The sequence below is a fragment of the Empidonax traillii genome, unplaced genomic scaffold, assembly GCF_003031625.1.
Source record: "Empidonax traillii isolate 1590-97213 ecotype Southwest subspecies unplaced genomic scaffold, ASM303162v1 scaffold132:size1788729, whole genome shotgun sequence".
Taxonomy (NCBI): domain Eukaryota; kingdom Metazoa; phylum Chordata; class Aves; order Passeriformes; family Tyrannidae; genus Empidonax; species Empidonax traillii.
In genome coordinates, this window is record NW_020955325.1 from 1,072,301 (window position 1) to 1,087,586 (window position 15,286).

At 41.2% G+C, this 15,286-nt stretch overlaps 1 protein-coding gene across 1 annotated transcript in view; it reads left to right on the plus strand.

Moving 5' to 3' along the window:
- NRXN3 (neurexin 3) overlaps positions 1–15,286 on the plus strand; it is a 744,047-nt gene that overhangs the window by 80,318 nt on the left and 648,443 nt on the right. The window contains exon 3 of the mRNA XM_027883699.1: positions 9,130–9,147. Coding sequence (XP_027739500.1) covers positions 9,130–9,147 — 18 coding nt within the window. The remainder of the gene's footprint in view (positions 1–9,129; positions 9,148–15,286) is intronic.

The window sequence follows — 15,286 nt, forward strand, 5'->3', positions numbered from 1 at the left end:
ACTGCCTGCAATGAAACTAGCTTAAGCTTCTTGAGTCACATGGCTAGTTCACTTTTTTAGTGTAAGTCACAAGACTCCTCAAAAATAGGTTAATTTTCATGGTGGTCAGCTTGGGAAAATCCACTGTGGGGCATCAGCATCATCAAGCTCCCGATTGTCCTGATAATCTTCTACCATTGTTGCCTTTGCCAGATCTGAGAGAACTGAGAAGAACCAGCTATGTTGGTGAATCCAGCAAAGGCATTCCTGGCAGGGAGGGTATTTAATTTAGCGACATACATGCAGTTGCCATTCCTTCCTGATGCCTAAATCAATTAAAATAAGAAGACCATTGGAGAAAACCTGACTCCTGTATCCCTAAGATCTGTTGTGTGAGGCACCTACAGCTTACAAGAGAGAGTCTTGCAATGAAATGATGCAGCCACTGAAGTGTCACATTGGTTGTTTTAGTTCTTGTTCAAGTCGAGAGAAAATTTGGCTCATAATGGCAGCATAGTTTCAATTGTAATTAAGACATGCCATGGGAATGTAACTCTCTTGCAAGTAGTTTTTGAAAGCCTTGCAAAGTGTGAGACTTTCTTCCCTTGAAAAGAAATCTGAATGAGGATAGGAGTTACCAGCCATAAGTGGGTGCATGGGAGCAGATACAGAGATGCCTAGGTAATGTTAGAGAAGTGTGAAAAAGAAGGCAGAAATATAAACAGCGTATGCTTTTAGAAAGTCATAGGTTCTTGTTTCATCCAATCTGGGAGAGAAAGAGAAATCATCCTCCTCTCTTTACCACTGAAGATGACCTAATAAAATTGAAAAACAACTTTCTATATAACCCCTCCACAGCTCCTAATATATGAATGCTTTATAAATAGTGGTCCCAAATATTGTAGCTAAAGGCAGGAAATTAATTTAGTCCTTTTTTTTGTCTTCCCTGTGACTGACCTCTTAAGTGGAAAAAAACAGTGAGACTTCCAGTATGTAACATGATGCACCATATGATGACTTCTGCTGTTTGCATAGAACATGGAATGACAAATCATAGTGTTTGTGGAGGAAACTGTGTACTGTATGGGTGTAACTTGGGCACATGCTATCAAGAGTCTCCATTTTGTTCTGTGACATGCTTCATTTCTCCTCTGGACACAGGAGTTATAGCTTGTTCTTGGCCCAAGCATTGAAAGTGAATTCTAGGGCAGATAAGTGCTCTTTATAGGACTTGTGGGCATGATACTGAAAGAGAAGAGATGTCTGGATCTGCACCAGGCTCTGGTGAGGAAGAAGGGTCTCCAGAGAGGTAGAGCACTCTTAGGATGATTTGTTCAAACACAATCTGCATTTCTTATTCATTTCATTCTGTGTTTCTGACGAGAGTAATAGGTTTGTTCTCATTGGAGTTTTGGCCAGATTGGTGGTACTGTATGCCCCTAGGGGAGGGAGAAGCCTCAGATGGATTTAGAACTGTTTTAAAATATACTAGTTATACAAATGTCCTAGTACAACTAACTCAAGGATAAACTTCAAAACTGGTCATGCTGTAGATAGCTTTGATATCTTTTCACTGTAGGTACAGAATGGCTGCCATATGCAGAGGGTCTTGATGGACTAGCACTCTTCAGTTTAGAAAAGAAGTGGCTAAAGCAGGAGGTGAGGTAGATAGTTATAATCAAGAATGCTGTGGTGATGCTGAATAGAGAATGTTTATTCATAGTATTTTAAAAAGCAATTGGTTGGGGATACCCAATGTTCTACATTCAGCTGCAAGTTTTAAATGAACATACACACCCAGTTCCATGCCCACAACAATTCTAGTTCCAGAAGAGACCTGACAGATTCAAGGAAGGAAAAGTCTGTCAAGGAGTGATAAGCATTTTGATATAAGCTGTTAATAATGGTACTGTGAATTTTCTCAGTTCCTTTGACTCTTCCCTGAGTACCTGTGCATGGCTACTGTCAGAGGCTTGGCCTTGGTGTCTGCTCTGCTGCTAGCTTATGATGCCTGGCAGATGTTACTGACAGGATTGTCTGGGTAGAGTGTGTTTTGAATTAGAATAATAATAATATCATAGAAAACGGGATTGGAAAAGGTCACAGGGGACAACTAGTCTTTCCAAGACAAAATCAGGTGAATCTGAAATAATAATAATGAGAAACACTTGTCTAGTCTTTTCTTAATAGTCTTCAATGCTGTTTGGTAAACTCTCAGTAGCCAAGCTAATCCAGAGCATAACTACCCTGTTGCTGCCAAATTTTTCTAACATTCAGCATCATAAGTTTTTTCTCATTCTATCTATGGTGATATGAAGGGCACTCTGGTTTTTCTGCTTGTATCTTCCCTTCAGAAGTTACACAGTTATCTGTCTTTGTGCGTCCCACAGTACTGGGAACATAACTGTCTGCGTGGAGAGAGGTATGGGGGTGCTGTGCAAAATAGCAGGGAGAAAATCCTCTATTTCTTCCAGTGTCCAAGCCCCTAGGATGAAACATAAAGAGGTTTCATCCTGGAGTGCTCAAGCATTGTATCCAGGCAGCTTAAGTGAGGATCAACAAATTGTTTGGAGGGCATTGAGTAATTAAATTCCAGTTGGATTTTTGCTAGTAGTGGGCTACTGAACTATTGACTTTTTCCCCAGCAGTGTAGCCAGGGCCCCGAGGAATGTACATTAGCGTATTTGTTGGGGTGTGTGGGAGAACGATGGTACTTTCACTGAAAGCTGTGAAATCAGCAAGTAACTTTATCTAAGAATAGTAATGATACAGAGTTAATTAGAGGGATTATTAGGAATTCATTTCTCTAAAATTTTTCTTGGGTTTTTTTACTCTTGCTGGAGCTAAGTAACTCTGGGCATTGGTTTCTGAAAGCAGCAGGCATACCTGATCCATCTATACCATGTTGATATGGAAGCACTTTTCTAAATGTCCAGACAACTGTTGTGAAACCATAGTGATTTACAGGTTTACAAAAGTCTCACCAGCTAGTTCTAGTGCTCACTCTGCCTGAGTATCTTGGTTCCCTGAGAGGAGAAAGCTTGGCTCCTTAAGGTATAGGGTCCATTTTCTTTAGCAGGTAAAGGATCCACTCAAATTTTGTATGCTTCAGAGGATGACATACTCAGGCACAGGTCAGTTGACCTCACCTTTGACCCTGTGGAGAGGGCAGGCTGACCACAACACTAATGTGCACAGTATGGAAGAGAGCATTGGAGGCCTCAAATCACTGTTAATCATTCAGATAAGATTTGAAATCAAATCCCTTCACCTCATTTAAATCACAAGTGCTTTAAAATCATATGGCACTTTTAGTACAATCAGCCAAGTTTCATTCTGCCTCTTTAAGTAGTTCTTGCTGTTCTAACTCTGACATGCTAAACTGCTGTATGGCGTTCCCATAAGCTGTTAAACATCTGTCTCTTTCACCTCAGAGCTGGCTGCTTTTCAGTACTGGATGAATGATTCCTATATTCACAGCTAATAAGTGCTTTGGGATCCCAAGTATTAGCTGTGCAAAGGCACAGTACCACAAATGTCTGCAATTCTATGCAACACATCAAGTGAATACTATTCCCGAGAGACTGGCAGCCTAAGAGATCCCATAGGACAAAGGACACAGAGAAATGTAATTGATTGTAATGAACTTGTTTGTGTATGTGTCACCACTTATCTCTACTGAATAAAATCAGAAGTGTTCAACACTCCATTAACACAAATTACAGGGTCCTATTCTTCTGGAGCAAGACAATAAGGCCTACACCTGCTAGTACTGTGAAGTTCTTCGTGATCCCAGTGTGTAGCTCAGTGATAGACATCGTAGACTGGAGTGGTCTTGGATTTGTTTCAGTGTCCTAAACATTAAACAAATTAAATAGAATTGGTCAGATTTACTTTTGTGGCAGTTCTGTTGGAATCAGTGGAAGGATACCAGTGATGGATTCTACTACCATTGTAAGACAAACGATGTTAAGTAAATATGAAGGATGAAATCATGACATTCTTAAAATAACTTTCAAGTATTTTATGAATTCAGTGGAGCCAAGATTCTAACCTAGTTAACCCTAAATACAACAATCTTCAAAATGTCTGTCTCCTGTGTGAGCATGGGTACTATAGGGATGTGCTAATGCTTGGAATTGATCTCATTACAGCCCCCATCTTTACTCAAGCAAATTTTTGTTAGAAGCTGTTTATACAATCAAAGTGCGCTTTTTTTTTTTTTTTTATTTATTTTTGAGTTGCTATAACCCTCCCAGAAGGCTTTGAAGCACTTTGTACTGAAGAGAAAGACGAGGAGTCTGTAGGAGGTGAAGTAGGACCATATGTTTACCTTTACCTTAACAGACAGATAAGGATGGAATGAGACCACTTGCCAATCATCATCTGGAATTAACACTTTGTTTGATGAAGTATCAAATTAATGAAGAATTTGCTCATGGCAATTTGAGGGGTTTCTAGCTGAGCCAAAATGTAGCTCTTCATATTGTTAACATGTAGCATCAGAGCTTAGTTTAGGGGAAGTCACCAACTTCTGAGTAATCAACACCTCTTACACTGTAGGCAGGAATCTAGGCTGGCTCATCATATATTTTTTTAATAATTTCACAGTTTGCCATAAATGGATCAATCTATGGTCCCTGAACAGTATATATATGTATAAATATACTGTTCAGGGACCATATATATATATGTCAGTAAGTCACATTAAGTGACAGAGTTCCCAATCAGTCATGCTGTCAGTGAAACTTTACTTTTGTCCATCCATTTTCTGTATTTGCAGAATGAGAGGCAAATCTGCTTTAGAAAAGCTTTTTTAGGTATCAATATCTGAATAAGCTTCAAAATACAGTAATTTTCCTGTCTAAAAGCTGAATCTCCTCTTATTTGGGAGTGGGTCTCCTATGACACAAAAAATGCCTTTAAGTGTTATGACTTTTGCCTTCCTCCTCTCCCCAGTTGCTGCCTGCTCCCCAGTCCTCTCCACACACTAGTGTTCAGAGAGAGAGTCACCAGAGGGGGATGCTAGAGAACTTTAGGGATTTATAGCACAAGACAGTGCCATTCATTTCTAGGTGCTTATTTCCACTTAGCCTAGGATGCTTCCACCTGCCAACTTGTTTGTGATGTGGGAATTCAGTTAGTGGCTCACAGTTTAGCTGGCAGAAGGCAGGTATACACAACACATCAAAGCAAGGGACAAGACTGAATGGACCACAGAGATGCAAACAAAAGTAGGTCTCTTCAGGCCAAGATGATCTGTACTGTTGGGCTGGTACGCATGGAAAGTCTGTACTGTTCTTATCTTCCAGATGGAGAGAAGCACACTCTCATGAAGCCTCCCCCTTTTCCTAAACTTCTTGTTGAAAAGGTTAGAGTGAAAGATACCTTGGATGTTTCCTGTACGTGGCATGAAAATGATCTGCGCTATAAAAACGTTTGCTTTGTTCCTCTTGCTTGCCTTCATCCTCCTGCTTCCCTTCCACCCCACCCAGATGGCTGAGGCTGCTGCATCAGACAAAGGCAGCGGCCCTGCTGATCCCTCTTTCAACCCAGCTATTAGCATCAAAGAACAAAAGCAAACAGCACCGGCTTGCGGCTCAGCCCTTTACAAAGGCGCAATAAATGGACTCCCGTGTATAGGATAAAGCAAACTATGCCATGTCTTTTGTTAAGAGGAAGACCTTTCTGTGTTTGAACTGCTCTGAGCTGAAAAAAGGTGGAGAAACTGTCATCTACGCAGCATTAAGTCCCATGGTCACTGGATTTTTTTTGCTAGCTGAGGGTTCCACATGCTCCTGGTTTAATTGGAATGCTGTATGTCCTCAGTCCCTTTGTCAGGGAGGAGACCCGTGTGGGGAGAGGAAGATACTGCTGATGGAAGAGGAAGAGAGTGGGGACATTGTATTAAAAAGGACATTGTATTAAAAGTCCTTTTCTAAGCAAATCAGAAAATCTTGAAGAGAATTGAGAGAACATCTCAGTCGACAGGGTCTGAAGGAGAGTCAACTCAGCTCCCTAAATCTGGTTGCTCTGCCTGTATGCCGTGTCTGTTTTCTGCCATTCTTCAGGCATGAAGGTTCTTCTAATTGTGGAGGCATCAGCCTTAACGTAGTGGTGGGTCCCTTTTGCCTATATATGCAACCACAGTTTTAATTGTGCCCCACAGTGGAATGGGATACCAACACTGCAGAGGTGTTAGGTGTTTCCAATGAGGACTTAAGTTGGATATTAAGAAAATGTTCTTCACCTAGAGTGTGGTTGAGTACTGGAACAGGTTCCCTAGGGAAGTGGTCACAGCACCAAGCATTCCAGAGTTCAAGAAGCATTTGGACAATACTCTCAGGCTCATGAATTGATTCTTGAGGCTGTCCTGTGTAGGGTCAAGGATTGGATGTGATGGTCCCTATAGGTCCCTTCCATCTCAGAATATTCCGTGATTCTGTGACTTGCATGGCAGTTTCCATTGTCTGCCACAGTGGTATTTATTATAGGGTTGATTTGCTATATGTTATTTTTTGTCTTCATAAAGAAAGCAGTGCTTTTTTGTTGTTGTTTTAAAATAAAAACTAAGTAGTTTCACCATTTGAAAATCAGCATTTGCCAGTAGATACCACATGGGGGGGTGTCTGCAATACAAGAAACTCCTTTTTTATTTAGTATGGAAAGTAACAATAATAACCCGGGCTACCATGTAGGTAAATACTGCAAAAGTGTCACAGAGGTGCAAACAGTGACTTTTGTGATGCAACTAATGTATACAGAAATTGTGTTTGGTGGAAACTTTAAAAAAAATACAGCAAAAAGGAAGTTTAGAGTAAAATCAGTCAGGATGGGAGATGCCTGCTCTTAGGGAGGTGGGAACAAAAAATATAGGTAAAAATACAGGTAAAAAGAAACTACATTTTAGAGATGCTTATGTTAGCTCTTAGCACTTCATTGTTCCCCTTCTTTAACAGCTTCATGACCTGTTTAATTCTCACATAGTTAAATAAGTATTATTTCAAGCAGTGTATCAGTTACAGCCAACTGCCTCTTCTCTTATTTACTTAATGTGTTTATCCCTTGTTCACTCTTGGTTAGCTCTTTCCTTTGCCCTTTCTATCTGCTGATGCTTTTTATTCCCTAAACATCCCACAGATTTCCTTCTGGAGCACAGATACTCTGGTGAGTCTGCCTGCTGTTTCAGGCCCCTTGAGGTAGCCCGGGCTGTAGCAGTGCCTGCTCCACTGTCAGGCGTGCAGGGAGGCTGATAGGACAGCATGAGCCTAGAGCTTTTTAATTGCTTAGAATAGGTTTTTGGGCAGCTTCTAGGTTATCAGAAACATTTGTAATACCTTGTGGTGCTCACTTCTACCTCTTCTGAGATATGCGATCATCTCTAACTGTTACTGATCCTTCCTTCTGCCCCTGCTTTCACCTCCTTTTGCTTTCCATCCTCAGTGCATGCATTGCTGCCTGACACTTGTTTTCTTTTCCTACATAACAATAATTGCTTTCAGGTAAACTTTCAGTGCTAAGTGTCCTTCCAGGCTTGCATGCCAAGACACCAGTTCTTAGATACAATTATACCTTAAAAGAGGAAAACCAAAGAATAACCCTCATCAGATCTGACCTATATGTTTAGTAGAAGCTATAGAAATGAAATGAGCCAATGCAATAGTCCCTCCCCTCTTTATGCATTGTTTTATTTAGGTTGTTACCTCCTTAGGGAAGGATGGCTTGATATATATGTGATGTACCACAGGGACTTTTCCTCAAATGGTTTTGGAGTCCTTGCAAAGTGATAAGCAAACAGTAACAGAGGGTGATAAACAAAAAGCAACATGAACAGATATCACTTACCACTGAAATGCAATTGTCTGAAGAAGATATGTGGCCCCAGTTTCACAGCAAAACAGTGGGTTTGGACAGGACGGGGGAATACTGATGGAAATTGGTGGGTACATTTGGGGTAGGAGAATACATTCTTAGACCTTGGTGTGAAGCCAGTGCACCCAGCATGTCATGCTCCTAGACTTATGGCAGAAGTGTTCTGGGATCTGTAGTCCAAATCATTAATTTATTGCCTGGAAAGGTGATACCTCTAACAGCACAATTCCTGGACAAGGTACAAGCCTCCAAGGGAGAATGCTAACAAGTTGTGAGGCTTTTTTGTTTGTTTGTTTTGTTGGTTTGTTTGGAGATGGGTTTTGTTTGGTTGGTTGGTTTGTTTTTTATTTTGCTTAGTTTTTTTGAGGGCTGCCTTGGAAGGAATATATTAATCTAATCTAATCCCGTGAGATTTTGGCTCCTCCCTTCTGGTGTTATGGTAAGTGTAGCTATTCAGAGCAAGACTAAACTTGGGATGCTAAAAAAGTTACGACAAGTACATTCTCTGGGATTGGTGGGCACTGCCCAAAACAGACACTACATTCAAAGATATGGCTTTTCTGTGATCAATACTATGATTTACATAGTCTTGCTTCTGCCTTTTTTAAAGGACTTACTTATTTTGAGATTTGTGTGATTGATTTACCAGCCTGTGAAAAGACAACATGTGGGATGTGCAGGCATCTGGCATACTCCTTCTCCCCCACTTCTACTGCTGTCTGCAATGAAGGATGTTGTTTGGGGAACGATGGGCAAGAGGAATGAAAAGGAATGGTCTCTCTTCTGTACTTTGGGTGTCTTGCACCTGGTCATAAATTCACATGGCCCCTCGTAAAAGGGGAGCAGGTTCTTTTCTATTTTTCTGAAAACTTGCTTGAATTTATGTGCTATAGAAACTTCCTGCAGGAAGGTTGTTTTTTATTTCTCTCTTATGCATTTGTGTGAAAAACAGTAGAATATTTTAACCAATATTCTTACAGAAACTGACGTGGCTTGGTTCTATCTGATTCCAGGAACTCTCTCTCCGGACAGATATGGTGGTGGATTCACTTTTACATGCACAGTGGAGAGGGAGCCAATGTCTCCTCCCTTGCATGGCGGCGTGCTTGGCTGCAGATGGGTGGCCTTCAAAGAAACCTAATTACTTCTGGTTTTGCATGAAATTGATTTCCATGCAAGGATGCTGAGTTTCTGTGTGCATCTCTAATGGCTTTTTTTCTCTTCTCTTTCTCTCTCTTCTTTTTCTCCTTTCTGCTTGCCATGAAAACACCTCGGCAGATGTCAATCATATTCCAGGTAAGTGTTGCTTTTGCCGAGCGGAAAGGCTGCTCTTTAAGGAGTGGTGGTGGGTAGTTTTTGGGGCAGGAATCTCATCCCGCTTCCTGAGAGTGTACAGAACAATTCTTCCTACTGGATGTCACGAGGTCTGTATTGAACAGTCTTTGCTGAAAGGAGGGCTTTGTAGTAGCAAAGGTCACAGACTTCCTTATTGAGAGGCTACACTGTGCTGGTCAGTTAAAGGGAGGTTTTCTGAATGAAAATGACATTAAAAATGGTTACTTGTATTGCTAATTACCTGGCATTGAATACTGCATTGTATACAGGATATTTCTGATACATCTGTGTGTAGTCTGGCGTGTAAATCTAGTTCAGTCATTTTCTTTCTCCTTCTGCAGTCTACTCCATTTGCTACTCCCACTGATAACCTGTTGAGTTTCAGTTCCACTAAAAAAGGGCTTTTTGGTGTTATTTTATTTGACAGTTTTAAAAACCATTGAGTGTCTTTCGGGCTAAATGTGAATGTGTGATCCTATTTAGGTATCAAAATTTTATTTCCACCAGGGCACAAATGATTCATTTAAAAGGAAGAAAGAATGTGTGTTTTATGTGCTTTTTTATTTTTTGAGTTCTTCCACAATGATGTATGTTACCACAGAGAACTCCATACTGCCCTCCTCAGTCTGCTGTCTCATTGTTGAAAGGATCAGAGTCCCCCAACTTCAGCTACAAGGGTTACTTGAACTAGACCGCTTTACTCTGTATTCCACATCCTGCTGAGGATGGTTGAATTGAGAAGGCATGGCCTTGCTGTGCTCTACCAGTAGGACTCATATTATGCCAAGAACAAGTGTTGCCTCAAACAACATCAGGGACATCTCATGGTGTGCAGGAGATGATAGCATCACTCGTAAGAGCCCAATCAGAGGTGGCATATCTAGTGCCACAGGACCAAACTGCTGTTAGTATGGGCACCATCCTTCTGCTCCCTGACTGCTCTTCTGCCCCACTGCCCTGTTATTCTCATAATTTATATACTTGGATGTGCATTTTTTATTCTCCCCATTGCTCATACACGTGTTCTTATTCTCAGGACTGCTGTGTGCTTTCTCATGTGGATTTCTAGTCACATGTGAATGCTCTTTTTCATGTCCTCCCTCACTCTTCCCAATGTTTTCAGTCTGTCAACTAACTACACCTCATTATAGGGCTCTGTCACTGTTTATGCCTGTGAGGTCTCATCCTTCTATTCAGATCAACCTTGGGAGGTACATTAGCCCTGCTGTGTGACTGGGCAGGGACTTAGACCTCCAGCAAGTTTGGGTCTACACTTACCCTCTGCCAAGTTGTGCAGAGACTTTCCACCTGTTTGGCTTTCCAGCTAATCTGTGTTGTGAGGACAGAGCCTCAGGCCCCTGTCAAAATGGTTACTTTAACCATCCACTGTTGAAAGACAAATTAGGGATTTTATGAGCTAGTGGTAACTACCATAGGCAGCAGAAGGGCCGTAAAGAGCCCGCTGATTAACTGAGTATTCATTATTGTTGAATAGACTGGTTAGAACTAATTCCCCAGTAAGAGGAGGTAGCTGAGAATAGACTGGGGCTGACAGCAGTGGGGACCACAGGGTTCTGCTGAGTGCAGTTTCTGTAAGGTGCAAAGAAGTTGGTTTTGTTCAAAGTAAATGAAAATGTGTGGCATGAGCCTTCCTGGATGTGAGGTCTCTGCTTGTGAAGAAGAGTGCTGTAGCAACAGGGGCTCATGTGCTACACTAGTTTCAAGAGCCAACTTGATCCCATCTGGCTTATTTCACAAATGAAAAAAGTTTGTCACATGTTAACTCACCTGTCCTGCAAATGTTATATACCCAGGTATAAAATAACAACACCACATTCTGAGCAGTGCTCTAGAATTGGAATCGTTGCTGTTTGCACTCAGCTGAGTCATTGACTCGCTGTGTGATCTGGAGGAGAAATAACTCCTCTTTTCAGTACTTCAGTTTTCCCTTTGGGGTTATAGCTACAGTCTCACGTCACCTTCACAACATGCTTAGAGTGCTTGGGCTGAACACTGTGGAGTTTAAGAGCCTTAATACAGAGGTTAAGTGCCTTGGCTGGGAAGTGGTGTGCAGCACAGACTAGAATGGATAGCTCTGTCACCTCTGCACAATATCTATTCCTTTCTTTGCTCCTTGCATTCTTTACCAGTGGTGTAGGTTCTGAAAGATAAATAGTTGGGAAAAGACCAGTAGATCCAGGAACAAGTTATATGGTCCTGTCTCACTTAGGTATTTTTTTTAGTGGAAGAATATATGCAGGAGAAAGAATGAAGAAAGAACTTGTAGTTCCCTGAAGAAAAATTAGTCCTTGTTTGCCCGAGCAACTCTTTCATAAAGATACAGAGATCCTTGAAAGCACAAAGTATACTAGCACATTTTTGATACAGGTCTTTAATCTTTCAAACTCCACCTCTAAAGGCTTCTTTTCCTTCTTCATCTCAAGGCTGCTGTTCTAGTTGGTCTCCCTAATTCCATATCATAGGGTCATTTAAGCAGTACCTGTATGCTGGCTTCTGCTTCTTTAAAGAAAAACTCTGCTTTCTGGGCATGAAAATGGTTGGTTTCAGCCCATCTGAAGTTTCCTATTTGCAGAGGATAGTAGATCAGAATAGGAATCCATCTATGCTGTATCTTTCATGCCATTCGTCAGGTGTTTGAAACCAGTATGTACAGGCTTAGGCTCTTCTTCATAGGTGCCACCATTATTTTCATTCTTGCGTGCCCTTTGCACAGGTACTGTCCCCTAATTGGAATTTTTTTGCACTGAAATATGAATGTTTTTCAGTTCCATGCACACTTATTTTCAACAATGGGGCAGTAGTAGTGATCACTGGGGTCAGAGCAAGAATTCCTCTATCCCAGAAGTGTCTTTTTATGAAAGTAGATGCTTTGGAGGAGGATGAAGAAACTACGTTAGAATAGGTCTTGTCCTGATACATTTGTGCTTTCTGGTAGTTACCAATTTAAGGACTTTCTGACCTGATACTGCATCCAGTTTGTGGTGTTCTGCAGTCATCGATGAACATATATTCTCTGAATGTGTCCACTCTTTGTTCTTATTAATCCATTTAAAATATTTCACTCCAGTGTATCCTGTGATGACAAGTCCCATTGTTTAATCTTGTAATGTGGAAAATACTTTATTTCAGCTGTTTTTATACCTGTTACTTGAGAATTTAATTCAGTGACTCCTGCTCCTTGTGTTCCCCACAAACTAGGAAAAAGATATTTCCTGTTCACCAGCTCTGTCTCAGTTGGGATTTTCGCATTATCACCTATGTAGTCTGATATGTCTTTTCTAAGATGAGGAATTGTATTCCATGCCTAACAGTTCTTTCCCCAACTTGTGCACCTCCTGCTCTCATTTGCAGTGATATGCATCTTCTTGTGGTCAACTATAAAACACATTCACCCTCAGGTCTTGCTCCCTGCACACATTCTCTTTTATGTGCGCCATCTATGTGAACACTTGCATGTTTGCTTTCGTGCTTTCAAACACCATCATGTTTGTAGCCCTCCCTGTGTGAATACTTCTAGGAGTATGCCACATGCAATGTCAGAATACTCTTTCTACCCGGGGTGAAGGAGGATAGTATTGTTCAAACACTATTGCTTCCATAGACATTGGGGCAAACATCTTTCTCTTTGGCTTCTACCTCATGCTCTTATTCCTTTGATCAGTTAGAGTAGATGCCACTCACCCTAACTCACTGCCTCTGATAATGACAAAACCTTTCCTGGAATTATATAGCAGAGGAAGGAAAGGGGATGGTAAAGAGGATCTAGCACAGCTGCTGTGTGTAATTGGATTGGAAGTGGGCCTGCGGCTACAATAACAAAACTGCACTCCCGACTGGCCTCACTGCTGGGGCCTGAGAGCAGCCCCTCGGCTATTGTGCATATCATGGTTGAATCAAGGAAAACTGACCATTCCCCAGCCTGTGCTACTTCTTTGCCCAGCTTGGAAAAAAAAAGGCACCATGTATGCCAGCAGCCAAGGAATCAGGTCACCCCCTTGGCAAAGATGACCTGTCTAACAGGTAAGAAGTCTTAACAGGGCTGCAGAATGATTTTTTCCTCTTTATCCATTCTCTACATCTCTCAAGACAGGGGTTTTGCTCCTTCCTCTGAGTCCTATTCTTTGGCCCTGCTGGAATGCCCTTTTTTGGTACCTGGGGATTCTTAGGGAATTTTCCTTGGGTTTTGGGTTTTAACCTCAAGATGGGTATTTTATGAAGGACCACATGGAAGAAAAGGTGCTTATCAGCTTTTCTCCTGAACTAGAAAAGGGAACTGTTGATGGAGGTGGAGCATGAGGCTCAGAGTAAAGAAAGACCTATTTCTTAAGGAATTGCTAGTTTTATGAAGTTTGGAAAGGAGGTGAAAACAACAGACTCCATTACTCATCGGAGTGCTCTTCTCTGTAGTAGATGTAATTTTATTTCTGGAAGAATCCCTGGTTTGCATGATTTCTTTCTTCAGCTTTGCCATAAAGGATTGTTGTGTATATGCTGGACTAGAGGGTCTGGTATCCTATCTCAGACATACATTGCAGCTGGCCCTGTTATTATCTGAATGGGTCATGGAGCTTGATACCAAGAAAAAGGATCCTCTATGGGCAAGCTTGCCCCAGGGGAGATCTGGGTTGCTGCTGCTGCTTGGCAGTCTCTTTTCGCATTCATTAAGAGCTTTTGGGCTAATCATCTGGCAGCATCATTAAAAGGGAAATACTGAGGCTGCCTGCCTTAACTGAGCAATTGAGCAGTGCACCCGCACCCATACACGTGCACACCCCCAGAGCATGGGCCCAGTAGCACGGGACAGGCTGTAATTAATTAGATGAAGGAGTTCATCTTCCTTTGTTACTGCAATCACTTGTCACTCTCAGCTGTGTTTTGTGCTATCCCCACCTTTTATTTTCCATTTTAAGTTCTAAGTATCAAAATGTGGGGGTAAGTAGGACTCAAACTGCCTCCAAGGTTTCCCTCATTTTCTCTTCCACACTGGAAATTAGCCCTAGAAAATCCTTAAAGATGAAGACTGCTGTTTAACTACATTGCTCTTTCATATCATTGAACTCTGAATCTACTTTAAAAAATGTCCTTCTAGCTTCCTAAGAATCCAGTGTTGGCCTTTGATACTTTGTACAATTAGAGCTTGATTTTACTGTTTTGATATAGGAAGCAGATGGTTCACAAAATTTTTTTAAAAAGTGATTCTTTGAAATGTTACTTTAAGATCAAGGGATATTAGTAATAACCTTTAAGAAAATAATACTGATTTGGTAGGTTAAAGAAATATTAAAAAAACTCCCAGACCTAAATAGGAAAAATCAGTTGTGGCAGGCATAAATCATGGCCAGAGAGCAGAGTTTATATGTCTATCTGCCCTCAGCAATGGACATACTATTTTAATAACAAACTAATGTTCTGAAGAAGCAGGCCAATTTTGCTTCACATTACTGCCAAATGTCTGAAGAAGCTGGGGCTCCAGAGGCTGAGTACAAGCAGATGCTTATCATCATCTAAAAAACCTGTTGAGAGTCTTCTTCTGAAACAATGGGGTTGTCCTTACTGTGATGCATATTTGAAGTTCATGAATAGAAAATCACCGGATTCCTGACTTAGACATAAAATTTCTTTACGGACAGATAAGTAATTTGCTCTGAGGCTTTCCTAAACCTTTTTCAGAGCACTTACTACCCACCATTTTTGTTGAGCAGCAGTTGTGCCCAGCCAGGAAATTATTATAAGGATGACTAGATTGATTTAGAAGCATGCAATCCCTTGACCATTGTAGTTCATGCAGATTTGTGTCAACATTTTCCTGGTTCTACACTGTCTGGGTTTGCAGTTCTGAGGCTATAATCAGGGTTTCTTGTTGAACAGATCTAAGATTAAGTGGAAAGGATGTTTCACCTGGATTTAGGTGGAAACTCAGATTTTCTTATAGGATTCCTCTGAAATGGGATGGCTGTTGGCACCAACAATGGTAATGTTATAAAAGAATATGTAAATAATGTGCTTTGGGGCCTAATGAGTTCATTTAGCATCCTGAGCCTGCTGAAAACTTTGCTGGTCTTTATGACTGATGCCCAAA